The 16,108-nt window shown below is 44.8% G+C and overlaps 1 protein-coding gene across 2 annotated transcripts in view; it reads left to right on the forward strand.

Moving 5' to 3' along the window:
- Positions 1 to 2,232: 2,232 nt before the first annotated feature.
- The window catches only part of LOC138513218 (phytanoyl-CoA dioxygenase, peroxisomal-like), a 266,335-nt gene continuing 252,459 nt past the window's right edge, over positions 2,233 to 16,108 (forward strand). The window contains exon 1 of one of the 2 annotated variants that reach the window (XM_069627873.1): positions 2,233 to 2,454. In XM_069627873.1, coding sequence (XP_069483974.1) covers positions 2,362 to 2,454 — 93 coding nt within the window. In that variant the 5' untranslated portion in view covers positions 2,233 to 2,361. The remainder of the gene's footprint in view (positions 2,455 to 16,108) is intronic. The other variant, XM_069627874.1, reaches the window with a different exon arrangement.

Raw genomic sequence — 16,108 nt, forward strand, 5'->3', positions numbered from 1 at the left:
ATAATCACCTCATCGGCACACCTGCTCCCTCCTTTCCTGTCACTCTCTGTCCGGCCTCTCTTGGCCCTCTTCCTGCTCCCACCTGTGAGGCTAAAAACCTCAGGATCATCTACAACTCCACACTTCCCTTCTTTCCTCACATCTCTGACCTCACACTATCAGCTGCACCTCCTCAGAGGTATTCTTCCTTTCCTCTCCTTCCCCCAGAAGCTCTCTGTCTCCAGAGCTCTGGTTCTCACTAGGCTGGACTACTGCAACAGCATCTTTCTAAATCTGCCTGCCTTTACTCTCCGCCCTCTTCAACTCATCCAAAACAGGACCGCAAGACTGGTCCTTGGCCTCAAGCCCAGGGATAGCATCTCTCCAGGACTGAAATCTCTGCACTGGCTTCTAGTGGCAGGGAGGATTACGTTCAAAACCCTCTGCATTATCCACAAGGGCTTCTGGGGCCTGCCACCCCAATACCTTCAATTCTCTCTTCCTAAATATCTTCCTTCTCGAGCGCTTCGCTCATCCGCCTCCAACTCCTTCGGGGTTAGTCGCTTCTACAAGCAGCATGTTGGGGGTAGATCTCTTTCTTCTGCTGGGGCCTCCATCTGGAACAGCCTCCCTGCCTCTCTGAAACTTGAGGAGAACATCTGTGGTTCCGGAAGCACCTCAATACCTTCCTGGTTGCTTCTGCTTTCTCTCCTCCTCTCCCCTGCTGATCTCCTGGTTGAATCTGAAACTGCACTGGTTTACCTGGCAACCCTCTGATCTCGGTCCCAAGCCCCCGCCCCACCAGTTGCACACCTGCACTGCCCCCCTGGCAACCCTTGCACTCGGGGACTGTTTCTGTATCCCTACAGCCCCTACCAGCACTTGACACCTGATGTCTGCACTTACCCCTGCACTTGCCACCAGCTGGCTGCACTACTATTTATTTTCTTTATTTATTTTACTATCATCCTATCTACTGCACTGCCCGCTCCCCTTTCACCCTGCACTTTTCTCCTCCCCCCTCCCCTTGCGCGATCTGAATGTCACCTGGCCTAGGAGGATCGCTGTCTGTGTCTTCCCTCTGTTCCCCTCCCTTGCCTCGTCGTGCCTTGAAACACTTCTGTATAGGCGCGTTATAAATGCCATATCATATTCTATACAGCGCCTGTGGTCCGCCACACGCCTGCCGGAGCATGCGCACTGCGCCCATACCTGCCTAACCCTCTGGTTTTATGTGGAGACGCCAGGTTTTTAGCCTCTTCTCGGGGTCTCTGGGGAAGACCCTGGAGTCTCCGGGTTTTTGTGGGCAGGACCACAAAGAATGCAGACTGGAGCAAAATAAAGGTACAATACTGCTTTCAACCCGGTGTTGAAAGCAGTATTACTGCGTTTATTTTGCTTAAGCTTTCATTATTTTTGCCCAGTTTGCCTTATGTTTTAGTCGCCCTAAATTGAAGGGTGACTAAAACATAAGGCAAACTGGCCAAAAAGAATGAAAGCTTAAGCAAAATAAACGTAGAAATACTGCTTTCAAACCGGTGTCATTAACCCTTTAAGTGCCAAGGAGGAGGTATATCGTCCTTGGGATTACCTCCCTGTTGCCAAGGACGAGATACCTCATCCTTGCCACTTAAGGGGTTAATGAAAGAGAAAACGTTAGAAGGCATTGAATGGCGACATACCGAAATCACCAAAAAAGGCCTTGGCACTGGGAGGGGAAAGGCCTTGGCACTGGGAGGGGAAAACCCATGGCAGTTAAAGGGTGTGAAACCTGAATGAAAGCAGTATTCCGCGTTTCTTATTTTTTCAGCTTTCATTCTTTTTGGCCAGTTTGCAAGGACTCAAGTCGAGGGTACACGCGGGTGGGCTGCGTCCACCCACTTTTTTCAGAGGGTGGACTCCTCACCCCAGATAAAATGAGACACATTGAAGGTCCTCTTTGAATTCATGCCGACACCAAGGATTGAACCACAGCCATCAGGTTTGCATGCAGGACACCTCACCACTACGCTGATGGAAAACATCAAACAACTAAGGTGAAATGTCCAATTTCAGTACTTTAACGTTTTCAAATACACTATTTGAAGAAAAGATCCTCTCTTTGTTATGTGTGCGTATTGATTTTATGGAAGGGTATGCCATTCCTCCTTTGCAATTTGGGTGGTTATGAAAGTTGCATTCACTGTAAAGTGCAAACTGCACATTTTGACATGTGTGCATAGGGGCGGAGTCTCGTGTGGCTGTGGGCGGGGCATAGATGTCGGGGTTTTTGATTTTCAAAGGTAGGCAGGTATGACCGGGACCTGCGCTCGCTTTGCCCGGCCCGCCAGTTCCTGGTGAGGAGCCATCAGCTGAGCCGGCCCGCCCGCCTGCGCCCTGGCCATGCAGCGCCCGCTGTCAGAGAGCCACAGCCCGGGGGGCGCCCGCCTGCGGGTGCTGCTGCGCCACATCTCCCCGCTGCCGCCGCCGGACATCGTATCCTTCAGCCGCCATGGCGGGGCGAGACTACTGGGGGTGGCAGAGGGAAGTCGGGGCTCTGACGCGAGCGTCTGCCAGCGCTTAGAAACGGCCCTGGGTGGTGGTGGGCGTCCCCCAGCTGTGCTATAGTTGCCTGCCACCAATCTCCGGCGTGTGTTTTAATGCTGCTTTGCTTACAGTCAGTTGTGAAGTGGGGGGAATGTGATTTCTATAGCTCGCGCATGAATCTCGGTTCTATTCTCTTTTTTTAGGTTATATTTGCAAGTGCAGTTTCATGTGACGATCCTCCAACATATTGCACCTGCCCATGACTTTGAGAGTCTGAGGGACACTGCGTGCTGAGCTGAAGCCTCCTGTTGTGGTGGCAGAAGTGGGATGGGTTGTAGTCAGTGCTGTAAGTGGGGGGCGTGGGGGCGGGCTTTACCAGCCAGTGTCACATCACATGTGCTATTCGGTAGCTGGTGGATTTGCTGTTTCATTCAATGGGCCGCTTGCCACATAAAGCCTAGCAAAGAGCACAGTGGACGTGACACTGGCCTGGCTGTGTTCGAAGACTGCCGGGACTGAGCGCCTGTTAGCCCCAGACCACTTAAAGCTCCGGTGGTAGTGACAGATAGCCTGATCTAGTTGGCTGATTCTTGAGGTCTTCCTGGCTGATGGATTGACTGTATTTGTATAGCTTTACTATCTATTGGCACCACATTTCCCATTTTCGGAAGTTCAAGATTTATTTTTTACAAGCTCTCTGCTTACATTTTGATAGCTATAAAACTTAAAAGGACAGGTTTTTTTTTTAAAAGTCCCCTCTGTTCACTGCTGAAACCTTGTTGAACACGCCATGATGTTGCACCAAGTAAACGATGTAACCGAATTTTAATCAAAATCACAGGACCTCTTAATTTATGTTACCTTTTTGGGATGTATACCATTTGCATGGTCTCGAAGCGCTTTGCTGGATGTGAAAGAGGTGGAGGAGGGCTAGGTTTGTGGCGATCGAGAGAAATGCAAGATAGTTTTACTGTTGTGTTGTTGCACGCAGTTAGGAATACCGTACAGAGCAAAGCATGCAAGTTTGTTTCCAAGTGATGTGTGTGTGGAGGGCATACAGGCATTTGTGTCCAGACGGGAGACATGCTGCTAGAATGCATTGTATGTAAACCAAGTAAAAATATTTTATTTTGGTATTGGTCGGAAAAGTGGCATACATTTGTGTCCAGCAGAAATTAATCGGAACGGCCATATAGAAATAAAAACGCATCTTTGCATTAATTACCGATTGAAAATAAATACGAGTGTGTATTAAAATATACTACAATATGATCTGTCTAAAGTGTAAACGCCAAATAAAAAAAATGTATGGTTAAAATTACGAAGAGAAGAATTACATTAGTCCTACAACGTGGTCCATAATGTACACCACATGAAAATCAAGCCATGTATTTAAAAAAATGAACTAGCTCTGTGCGCTTTTCCATATCATTTTTAATCGTTAATGGCTGTGTATGTTTATAATTGTTTACCCTCTGAAATATAATCAGAAGTAAACATTGCATTTGATAATGCTTATTGAGAATACATACAGTTTTTACTTTGGTGTCGTATTGTTCAGTTCTTGACACTAATTTGTAGGACCTGACACCTTGGTATACCATGTTTTGTTACACGTGTTGCCACTGAATAGTGTTGTTGTGAAGATGTCGAAGGTAAAGAAAGCACATTGCACTGTATATTTCCAAGTTGTATTCTTTGTTAATTGCACAGCTCTTGAAGCGCCTTCCCGATCTGTTAGCAGGTATGGCACGTACAGCACGACGGCTCCTACCCATGGTGACAGTTCTTCAGTAAACACTCGACATGGGTGCAGGTTTCTGTCTGCGATCAGTGGCCTGCAAAAGGGACTGCTTCCCTCTTGTAGGATTTCCATCCACTACTTTAGGGAATCACCAGCTGCAGCCAGGGTGTGTCAGTGTCCTAAGCAATGGTCGACTTCTGCCGCCTACCTTTAAACAATTTGGACTGATCCATGTGTGGTGGAGACTTACGCCTGACTAGGAGCTTAATTTCGTATTATTGCTAAAGATGGTCTGTCTAGGAGTTTTTTTTGCAAATTCATGCTTGTGGAAAGTCAGAGCTCCTAGATTCCACGAGCATAGAGGTTCTTGCCCTTGGACCAGAGATTTTCTTTTATTTTTAAAAGCATTCATGAGCAGAAACTAAAATTAACTGCCTTCAACAGGAGCTACTTCTTGCGTAATCCAAGCAATGAACATTACATTTAATAACTTCATTATTGACACATTCTGTTCAAGAGTACATTCGAGTGCGTGCCAACAAATGCGCGCCTACTCAGTACTATGCCTCTGACAAACGCGTGACTTGAGGCATTGTAAATTCCAAACAACAAATGCATGTTGCATCATTTCACATAGTTTACAAATAACTCCAAGTTGGACAGTGATTAAGACGCATCGTCACTGGAATATCAATGGATAAATAAGAGGTGTATGATGGCATGATTTGTAATCTCTATTAAGGGAACAATCCTCTTCTAAGCTACACACAGAAGTGCCAAATGCCTCTCAGTATAACTTCAATCCCTAAAGATCCTCTTGAGCAGCCAGTGTTCTGGAGGGCCTACTGCATGGGGGTAACTGGATAGGTCAACCTCAAACATCTTTATATTATGATGGAGATGTCATAAAAAATTCATGGGGAATTTCTACATAAATACTCATACCAGCATCATGGTGTATGTGTCATAACAAAGTCAATTATACTGCACAATTGAAAGAACCACAACAACAAGATTCGCAACCTTTCACAGATACGTCCTTAGTTTCAATTCACTGCCTCTGAAAAGTCCTTAAATATTCAGCAACCCTCATGACCATAATCAGGTCAGGCAGGTGCAATGTATATTGTGAAGATTCCCATAATTCAGAAATGGGCCCCATATGACTAAGACATCAACAGCTCCCTATGCAAGGAGTTTTTTTTATTTAATCGCATTTGCAAATTTTACAATAAGCAGAAACATAATTAGACAAAGTAACTGATTTAAGCAGGGAGATGGGGCGAGAAGGTAGAGGAAGGTCGCCAGCTCCTCGAGTTATAGTTGTTGGAGTCACCTGAGTCACGGTGAGTCGCCTAGACTCCATTTGTTTATTCTTTATCATTAAGTGATCAAAGTATCTGTTGCAGCATTTTAGCAGTTGTCACCCATGAGGTTTTTGCCCCACTGATCAAGCGAATTACAACCTTTGTATTAGAGGGATTTTTGGTGAACTCGAAAGGGTGAGTTTTGAAGGGGTTTTGAAATGAGCAGGAGGTTTTGAGAGGCAAACCGGAATAGCTAGGATTGTGACATGAACAGAGGGGTTTGCGGGAACGGTAGCGTTTTAATTTAGCAGGTTGGGAGTGCAGAAAATAATCAGAGGATATGGAAGAGGAATGGTTGGAAGTATTCCGGTGGACAGCAGGAAAGCAGGGTTTCTCTGAGATGTGTTTTTTTCGAGTTTAATGGGGATCGTGCTCCTAGGGTATTTACCAGATATGGAGGGGACGTTGGGTTGGGACAGGATAGATCTAATGGGAGGAAGATGTAATACAGCCTACAAAGGATTCAGGGATCTTGCCCTCCTCTCCTTCTCCGGTACAATACTGCATCTTCCTTGGGTTATTCCCTCAAGTACAACCTCGGGCTTCCCCATCCCGGTGAGCCTTTCTCGCCCTTTCAGCCATAGAGTTAGGATCTGAGCAGATCAGCCCTTCGTTGGCCACCTGAATAAGGGTTTCTTGAGGTTTGCTATGTGATATAACTTCAGGTATTTCACAATAGGTAGGGGTTTTGAGGATCACCAGAAAGAGGGTTAGGGGTGCATGAATGGATGGGTACGGGGTAAGTTAGGGAAAAACATCCAACCTGCATATACGTACTTAGTAAACACACACTTTCTTGGCTGAGTGGAGTTTGATTTGCCTCACCAGCTACCTGCCCTTAACACCTAACCGCCCAATGTCTACCCTGAATCGTCACCTGCCTACTTCCTAAACTCTCAGACATATGAACACATGATGACAATGAAATCACAACATGATGAAAACAATACATGTCACAATAAGCCATGCTTGATGAGGAACACAATGCTTGACATTAACAACATGGAACGTGCATTGGATTATGCCTTCTACCCTGGAAGACTTATGTCGTAATGCATTCACTGTTCACCAGTCCAAGGCACATAGATTATCACCAGATGTACCCCTTGTTGGACACAACTGGCCCGCTACCTCACAGGGCCATACGTGTCCACAAGGGTACCCCGTTACCTCACGATACAAACCAAAGTTGAGAAATGACTGTGTGCCTCATTGCGCTGCCCTGTTTTCTCACAGAACGAAACACATATAAAGAATAGGGACAACCCTTCTCAGGTCTAAACACGCTCCTACAACATGTGCTGCATAATGTTGCCGCAGAGTTTGTATTTATCTTTGGTTTGGGGAGCCAGCACAGCGTCCTCCTCGAGCGAGTTGCTGTAGGGCTTCTGGGCCGACCTCACAGAGTCCTTCCTCCACCGGCAATCACTGGCACGGCCTATGCAACACACGAAATTCACTGCCACACCCAGGTCCACCCAACACGCCTGTACACCAGCCGCTGTCTGATTTCCACACCCTGCCTGTGCCTCCAATGGTTAGAACAATCAGCAAGGCAGGTGCGGCTCCTTTCAAGGACCTGGCAGCACACGCCCAACGCACGTTGTCGCCGGGAATCAAACAGCCTTCTAGTTTCCCTGCACTCTTGCGCCCGTATTGTCTTACCACCCTGCAAATCCTCATACCTAGTCAACTAGGTATCAGTTTCATGGACGATGCAATTTGAAGAAATACTCCTTTTCTTGCAAAAACTCTATCTATTGAAGATATTAAAGAACATAAAAGGATAAACCGTGTAGGCATTTTTCTTAACTCAAATAAAACTGGTGACCTTGAGACGGTTGATCAGGTCTTGTCCCATATTCAAACAGAGGTGAACTGGGGAACTCCCTAAACTTTCCCACTATATTAAGGACCAGTTCATGGAGAGAGCGTGACTAGGTGAGTAGGGTGCAAGATGTCTATTGTTACCCGTTATCCAGTGATGAATACTGCTTGTTTCTGACTATATCTTGATGTGCAGCTCATGCTTCTAGATCAGACTCTAATTAAATATCTAAGACTGCAGTTGTTCCTTATTAAGATCCTGGGTGGAAAAGGTATGCACTGAAGGAAGCCCGTTCATTTCTGGGCATTTATCTGCCTCCAATAATGGAGGAAATGGGACAATTGCCTCTGCCTTCTTAACAGTCCTGAACCCATTAGTTGTGCTGTGCTTGGATGGAAGAGCTGAACTTCAGCTTATTGCCTGGTCCTCTTTGTAAATTATATCCCTCTATAGAACTGGTGGGACTTGTATTGGTTGTCACACAGTTATAAGAAAGTAGTTTGCACGACTTTACTTAAACATGTATAGGTCTATGCTATATCCGCCCCCAAGACTTTGTGCAGGCCTCCATTTTATTTCTAAGTCAGTCCAAGCCAGTGTTCTTAGTCATAGACACTTATTTAATATCATCAAATGTACTTTGTATTGGGGCTACTATTCGTTTTTGGAACTCACTTAGAGTTAACCATTTCATTCTCTATTTCCTTCCTCTTTGACTTTTCAAATTTCCATATTGTCCTCGAGAATAATAACCCGTGATGATGCTCTCACACCAGTTCCCTTGACAAATGCCAGGATGTACATTTGCCGTAGTGCCTTTGCCATGTGACAGGTTTTTGCCAGGGACACTTAATTTTAAATATGTTGGGTATTTATCAAGTATGTTAGAAGCCACCAGTTGGGATTTTTGTCAGTGAGGTTATTTGCCATCTATCCCAACATTCAGTGCTGTGCTTGCATTTGGTAGAGTGCTAATGCCAGATGTTCTTTCTTTCTTTGCAACCCTTGCCACCCACTGCTTTACTTAAGAAAGCAGAGCTATATTTGTTTGCAGGCTTGGGGCTATAGAGATCCTATTTTTCCTGGTCCGGCATCTGCCCCAGAGAATACCCGACTGCCTCAAGGGGTAAGTGGAGTCTGATACCAATTTAACAGGAGTACACATTATCCCAGATTAAGATCCCTTTGCTTAAGGGGATCAAGCAATTATAAGAATAAGTTTTACTGTGCAAACTGGGTGTGTGTAATCCAATTGTAAACTGTGAGGCAAATCACAGAAAGGGGAGGGTATCTGCGGGGACTCACAGGTCTCAAACAGGCCCTGCTCTTTGCCTTTTCTCTGCGTGATCTGCACTGGGAACGAGAATCCAGAGCTTCCTGTTTGAAATGGGCAGGGTGTGTGCATCCAAGGATGCTGCAGGCTTCCTGTTGCATCTCTTCATGGCACCCCTGGTCCAGCTATGTTTTATGCCTTATTGTCTCGTATATTCATTTGTGTCACATAACGGTTACAGGTTTTAAATATTTGTATGTGTGGCCATTTCACGTGTTAAAAATGTGGAAGACGTTCTACAGCTTTTTTCAAGGGATGCTCTCAAGACGCCGTCAATGTTCATGGGGCGCGACATATCTGCTGCGTGTAGCATGGCCTCTCTCAGGCCCCCGTGAGCTCCCCCTGTCAGTAAGCACACACGGAGTCATGCATACAGTCCGGGATCCAGTCTCTCTGACACGGCCGTGGAACGCCCTGTTTATTTAAAGCACGCGTGGCAGAGTTACGTCACTCCGCCGCATGTGAAAGCCCTTAAAGCGGCAGCCACCACAATATCCTTGACACTCTTGCTGCCAAGTAACTCTTAATTGATTTTGCTGCTCCCTCACCACACCCGCCTCAAAATAGTCCAATGGCATTGACCTGTGTCCAGTGGGGAGATAATCTCCCCCTGCACCAAGGTCTGCATGTGCCGCTGAACCAGTGTAACACTGTTCACAAACTTGAGTAGAGAAGCCAATTGAGTGAGGGAATTCCAGCGAAAGGTCGAAGTGCAATCGGTGATGTGTCAAACAGCCAAACTCTGGGTGCGTTTGGCAAGAAATGTCTATGTGTTGGTAAATGGGCCATTCGTGATAAAGTCGCCAGGCCTCCGGTCAGAACATCCTTTCATAGACTAATACAACTTGACAAGCTTATGTTTTCCTCCTCAAGCCGCTGGTTTCCTGATTCTGAGCGACTCTGCCTTCTTACTCAGTGGCACGTCATTTCCCCTCCCACCACATCAACTCAGGACTTATCTACGGTGTTCACGGGTTTTGTGATATGCTTTTATGATTGCAAAATCTAATACAAATATTAAAAAATATATAAAACTGTTGTTATTATGATTCTGCTCCAGTGATATGTACTAGCAGGCCCGATCAAAGTGCATTTACTGTTGCCTTAACGGTATAGTGGATCCTCTGGGTAGTGCTGGTGTGACCCAAATATATGAATTGTACAGAAAGCTGGTCCTACCAGCAGTGTCACATCAGACGTAGAGCAACCCCACTAAGCAGTCCGAAGGAGAAGTGATGGTGCACTTTATTCACGCTGAGTGGGGTGCCTGCCACCATAAAGCCTTAGTCTCACGTCAAGCGCCCCCTTCTTATTATCATTGCCGGGGCATTTATTGAGCGTGAACCTAGCTTCAGGAAGCAACAGAGCACTTTACAATCATAGGGGCGTGGGAGAACACAGTGAACAGGGTCGGACTAGGACAAGAAATAGGCCCGGACACCCCAAAAAAGAGTGGCCCACCACTCGCCTAAAAAAAAAAGTGGCCCTCAGACTATCATCCGTAAATCACGTCAATTCACGACTTTATAGAAAATGCTACTAATGGAGGGTTAATGTGTTTGTTTCATGTTATGTTTTGTGTAAACGCTTGAGAAAACAACATCACATAGCTAAAACCTTATTTTGCAGGACCAAACTCAAGGCATGTCTACTTCTTGCCACCAGCAATGAAAATAGAGTTGTATTTAATAAGCAGTACAGCCAAATGATGACACCGGAAAGTACCATGCCAGTTGTATTTATGCTCAAATATTACATTACAACACAACTCATACGATGACATAACTTTGCATACTTACAGTTATGTGACAGGATCCACAGCTCTGAGGCGCAGCAAGTGGCATGAGCCATCCACCCCCACTGCGGTTTTGGGACCGGCAGGTCAATGCTTATACAGGCCTCCGCAAACCCGGCAGGGAAGGAAGTTTAGGGTGACGATGGTGTGATAGGACACTGGGAGCGGGACAGGCCTGCTGAGGCAGCCCCAGCCCGGCCCCGCCCAGCCTGCTCCTAGTGCGAATCGTAAAAGAAATTAACACTTCAACAGTACAGCAGTGCCTGGTGTGGCGCCATGGTGTCGCCGACTTCGATTGGCTCAGGCTGCAGCCAGGGCACTGTCTTCAGGCCAGCACGGTCGGCCAGGGCTGGGCCTACTCTTTTGTGATGCATACATTCATCAAAGCAAGGTAACACTTAGGTGTTATCTTTCTTTTTTAATTTTTCTATTGTGATCTTTAGTTTGTACAAACTTTTATCACAGAATCTCCATGTGATCACGTCCATCAATAACTGAAAGGGTTTCCTAAGACAATTTGGTTCTTGGTTTCCAAGATCTTACATTTGAGTCTTCTATCATTCTTTCAGAATTACATCTAAAAAGTCAATTATCGCACATGTTATTTTCATATTGTGACCTGAAGCCACCATTCATCACTATTTCCATTTATTGGAATACAAAAACCCAGATAAAAGGTCCTTTTGACTAGAGATTCATCGCAGTTTATGATCAGATGGTAAAGCGATTCCATATCTTTTTTACAATGTCTGCTTAAGTCGTTTTTTAAATCTGGATTTTTTCTCAGCCATCTCATTTCGTTTGTTTGTAGCACATTTAACCGCAGTTGCAAAAATTGGTCTCGATGGTGGCGGGATGGACATTTCACCAGATAGTTCGGCTGTACATTTAGTCCAAAATTATACGAATTCAGTACGAATCCTGACGGGAGAGCACATTTAAGAAGTGCTCTTTTTTCACTGTTCAGGATCCACCCCCACCGTTGGAGACGTTTTTGACAAGTTGCGGATGGTATTGCAGAGAGTCCGTTTCAATGTCGGCGATCACCATTATTTGATCGACTTTATGGGCCCAATCCTTTAGGATGTATGAGTATGAAGCAGGTGTATCTGATTTAAATATTTTGTATGCCGGTTCTCCAGGGTGATCTCTTATTTTGCGTAGCAGTGCACATGCTTTCCAGATTGTGACGATATATAAAGAGTTGATCCCCAGTTCATGTCGTAGGATCGTCATCGAGACATATCGAGGTAATCGTAGGGCTTTACACCAAAACAGCCCTTCTAGTAAGTCCCATACTTTAAAGTCGAGATTCCATGCACATTCGCCCCAAATGTTATTGCAGGTATTACTTTGTTTAGATAAAATGTTAATAATGGTCGAACAGAAAATGTGCCGTATTCGTTATGTAATTTCTGTCTTTGTAGGGCGTATGTTAGCATTCTGTTACGCAGGTCTTGGTACCATGGCCATTCTCGAATGGAAGTACTGTAGAGGATTCCGGGATAACGTATCTACGTTGTTGTTTCGATTTCCTCGTTTGCCACATGCCATTTAAAGTGGTCAGTTCTGTGACTCATCGTTTTCAACATCTTTATAATTTTGGTTTTAGCTGTGTTAATCTCGAGCATATTCTTTATGAGATATATATTTAATTTGTTTAGCAGCCGCTGTAAACCTATTGCTGTCTGGTCAGCCAAGACAATGTCATCTGCGTAGAGAATACCGTTGAGCTCTTGACCATTTATTCTTGGTGGAAAACAACTTACATCTTTTAACTCAGTGGGTAGATCAGAGATGAATAGTTTAAATAGCAAGGCGGCCAGCGGACATCCTTGTTTGACTCCTTTGGACGTCGGGATTGAATGCGTCAGATCTCCATTCTGATTAACTCGAATACGAATCGATGTTTCTTCGTGTAATGCTCTTATCGGGTCCAGTATGTGTGGAGGACATTTCCATTGTGTCAGTTTTTGCCAAAGGAGATTTCGATTTATTTTATTAAAGGCTTGCTGCATGTCCACAAATGCTAAGAATAAAGGATTTCGTCCTTTTAGCGAGGCCAATTTTAGAAGATTTAGTAGTAGTAGGTTTACTTCAGTGCCTACGCCTTTAGTAAAACCTGTTTGCCGACAGTCACCAATGCCTTCTTGTTTGGCCCAAGTTGACAGTTTTTTTTGTAAAAATGAAGCAAATAGTTTGCCGATTGTGTCCAACAAAGCTATAGGGCGATAGTTTGCCAGATCAGCTCTTGAGCCCTTTTTGTGAATTGGCACTACCACAGCTGTTCACCAAGAGGAGGGTATTTCTCGGTTACTTGCTATTTTTTCAAACAGTATTACAATAAACTGTGCCCATCATTCTAGTTCTTTTTTAAGCATCACGTTTGAGATGTTAACAGGGCCTGGAGCTCTCAAGTTTTTCAGCTGCATGATTGCGTTCTGGATGTCAGCACGAGACTCTACTACGTTCCATCGTTCCGCTGGTGTTCTATGATTTGTTTTCTTCTCATTGTCATCGTCGTTGAATAAATCAAAGAAGTATGATTCCCATAACTGGGGAGCTACTTCGTTGATTAGTGCTTGATTGCTTTTGGTATTGCCAGCGTTCAAGATGGCCCAGATTTCCTCTCCACCAGGGCTGCTACATTGGCATAGACATGGGCCTTTTCCTGAGACGTGGTGCGAAGACTGTTGTCTTTTTCCCCCGCCCCGCAACAAAATGAGTGTTTCTCCCCCAAATCTAGTTTCAGAATCAATCAGGGACAGACAAGTTGCAACAGAGCTCTCTGCTATGTCGCCAAGATTTTAATCATGCCATCATCGTGTTATGTAACATTTCTTTTTGTACTGGTTTCCAAGATAAAAACACGTTTGTGTAGATCGGTGTAGTAGCTCGTGCAGGGCACTGTATTGATCCACTCATGTGTCCATCTGCTGGTCATTTTTGTGCTGCAACCTTTAGCTGTTTTGATTTTATTGGCGATTTATATCGCGCGTAATGCTGGATGCCTCCAGATGCTGCATGGCATCACCTTGTTCCCAAGGCAAGCGTGTTGCCATTAAGCCATGCTCCCAGCCAACACCCTTACTTTGTAAGTTTGTGCGACTCAAACTTGAATGATCTTTGATGTATTGAATCTCGACTAATACTGTTGTAGATTTCCCTGTTTGTTGTCCTTTTCGAACACTGCACAATATTGCTTCCGCATGTACGTGTTTAGAACAGAGCGGAAATTTCCGAATTTGAACATTTTGAATCTGAAATGTCCACTGCGGTGTAATCCCATATTGGATTTAGTGCATCCCCTCGCTCGCCCCTACTTACCTGTTGCCGGCACACTTCACTGTGTGCCGCCGTCTCCCAGTAACGGGAACCGGCGCTGCTGTGTTCTTTTATTTTGTTTTTAAACAACTTTCCTAGCAAGCAGCGGACACCCCCGCAACCCCAGTCCCATTATTATTATTTTTACATTTGTATAGAGCACAGGCAGCCATTGGGCATCGCGGCGCTGTAATTATAGCGAACAATGGTGCAGGGGACACCCCCAGAACCCTGCTACCCTTGTTCGCTCTAATGGGCACGTATGGTAGAATTGTGCAAAATATTTGCTGTACGAAATTTTGGTACAGCCGAAATTCGAACAATTCTACTCTCCGTTGAATTTTTTGGGGACGTTTTAAATGGATACCTTTGCTTCTCCAACTTTTGGTGTTACTGCAGCAGTTATTTGTATTCCTCTCGCGCTCACCAACCCGACTGCTTTGTTTCTTTTGTGTGTATTTTCTTTCCTACCCACTTAAGGGTATATGAAACATTGCCCATTAAAAGAGCATTGGGAATAGATGGAAAAAGCTATGAGAAAGGCAAATACTAAAGAAAGAAGTATGCCTAAAGGAAAGTAAATCGAGAATATAGAAAGAGGTATTTGAGATTGTAGGAGTTCGGTAGAAGACAATTTGCAGCAATGGGTGGAAATATGTCAATGCATGGCTCATGCCGTTTCTTGAATAGCTCCGGCCACAGAACCCATTTGAGAGGTTAAACAGCAACCATTTCTCTTTTATGTTTTGAAGAGGTCTGTCTGTGTCATGCAAGGCCTCGCAATCTGATTTACGGCAATGAATATCGACCAGATGGCTGTTACTCAGTCTTGAATGGGAGAGCCCCTTTTGAGAAAAGTGCTTGTGTATTAAACAACTACTGCTATGCAAGAGTACAGGGATAAGACATGTCTAAAATGCCTACTTGACTCCACACAGCTTCTAACCAGTAGTGCTCCCAATCAGAAAGGTGGAACAGGAACAGCCAGACAGGTATACCTCCTTCACCTCTTGATAACATGGGCCGAGAGCAGGCTATACTGAAGGGGTGTGAGCTTGCACAGAGGCAACACAAACAACAATAGCACGTTGGTACCAAAATAAAAGAATGTGTAACCAAGGTTCTATAAAAATAGAAACTCTTTGCGTTACAGTAGCTGTTCCGTAATGCACAAGACCATTGAACCTGCGCTGCTACCCCTGCAGGGTAGGGGATATCATCTGATGGTCACAGCAAAGGTACATGGGTGCACTGTGCTTTTGATATGGTGAATCGCAACCAACTATCCAACCTTCACCAGATTGCGCCCTGTTACAGCCTGTACTTATTTTCTGTAACGGGGTGGCTTTGCCTCTAGCCTTAGTAATACACCTCACAGTTGAGAAGCAGGTTCTTCTTGACAAGCCCTTCCTGATCATTACTGCACACAGGGAGTGTTCTCCTATCCTTCATATTCATTTCCCCAGGGATCATTTTATGCTTGCATCGCGTTCTTGAACCTAGAGACTTTGTTTGCTCCCAAATCAGCTTTTTAAAATGGCGCTAAGTATGCGTATTTATGGTATTTGAGACACTGCTTATTAGCACAATTTTAGTTTAGTTCTAAGATTCCTTAAACTCCCCTCTGGATCGAAACCTTTTTCAGTTTCAGCCATTTGTGACGGTCTTCTCGGGTAGGAGGGATAAGCTACAAAGCTAAAGGTCATTTGCCGCATTCAGGTGGATGCACGTATTGGAGACTAACTTATACATGCTCTGCAAAAGAAGTCTTTTTTTTGTATCATTAGAATTGTTCTTTTATAATGCGATTAATTCCAGAGATTGGTTTCTAAGCGCCGAATCGGGATTCAAACCTGTGTTGTACTGCGTTGTCTTGCTTCAAAGACAAACGCGTTGCTCCTGAGCTATCCCCCCTGACCATAGCATTTTATACAGAGTAACTTGCCTCTCTGGTGAACTTGCTTAAACCCCAGCATTGATGGACATTATCGACCATTAATAGTGATGTTTCTAAAATCTTTCTTCATCCTGCATAGAGAGCAACCCAGGGACGGCCTTTGAGAAAGTTGATCTATCACATTCTCCGACTACGAACAGGCTTCAAACCTCATGAGAAAATGTTTCCATTATTTTCATTGTTCAATTGGCTCCACAACCACAAAGTCGCCACTTTTCTCAACCTATGCAGTTCAATTTACTGCCTTTTCCAGTT

The sequence above is a fragment of the Ambystoma mexicanum genome, chromosome 12 (genome assembly GCF_040938575.1).
Source record: "Ambystoma mexicanum isolate Mex_15411 chromosome 12, UKY_AmexF1_1, whole genome shotgun sequence".
Taxonomy (NCBI): Eukaryota; Metazoa; Chordata; class Amphibia; order Caudata; family Ambystomatidae; genus Ambystoma; species Ambystoma mexicanum.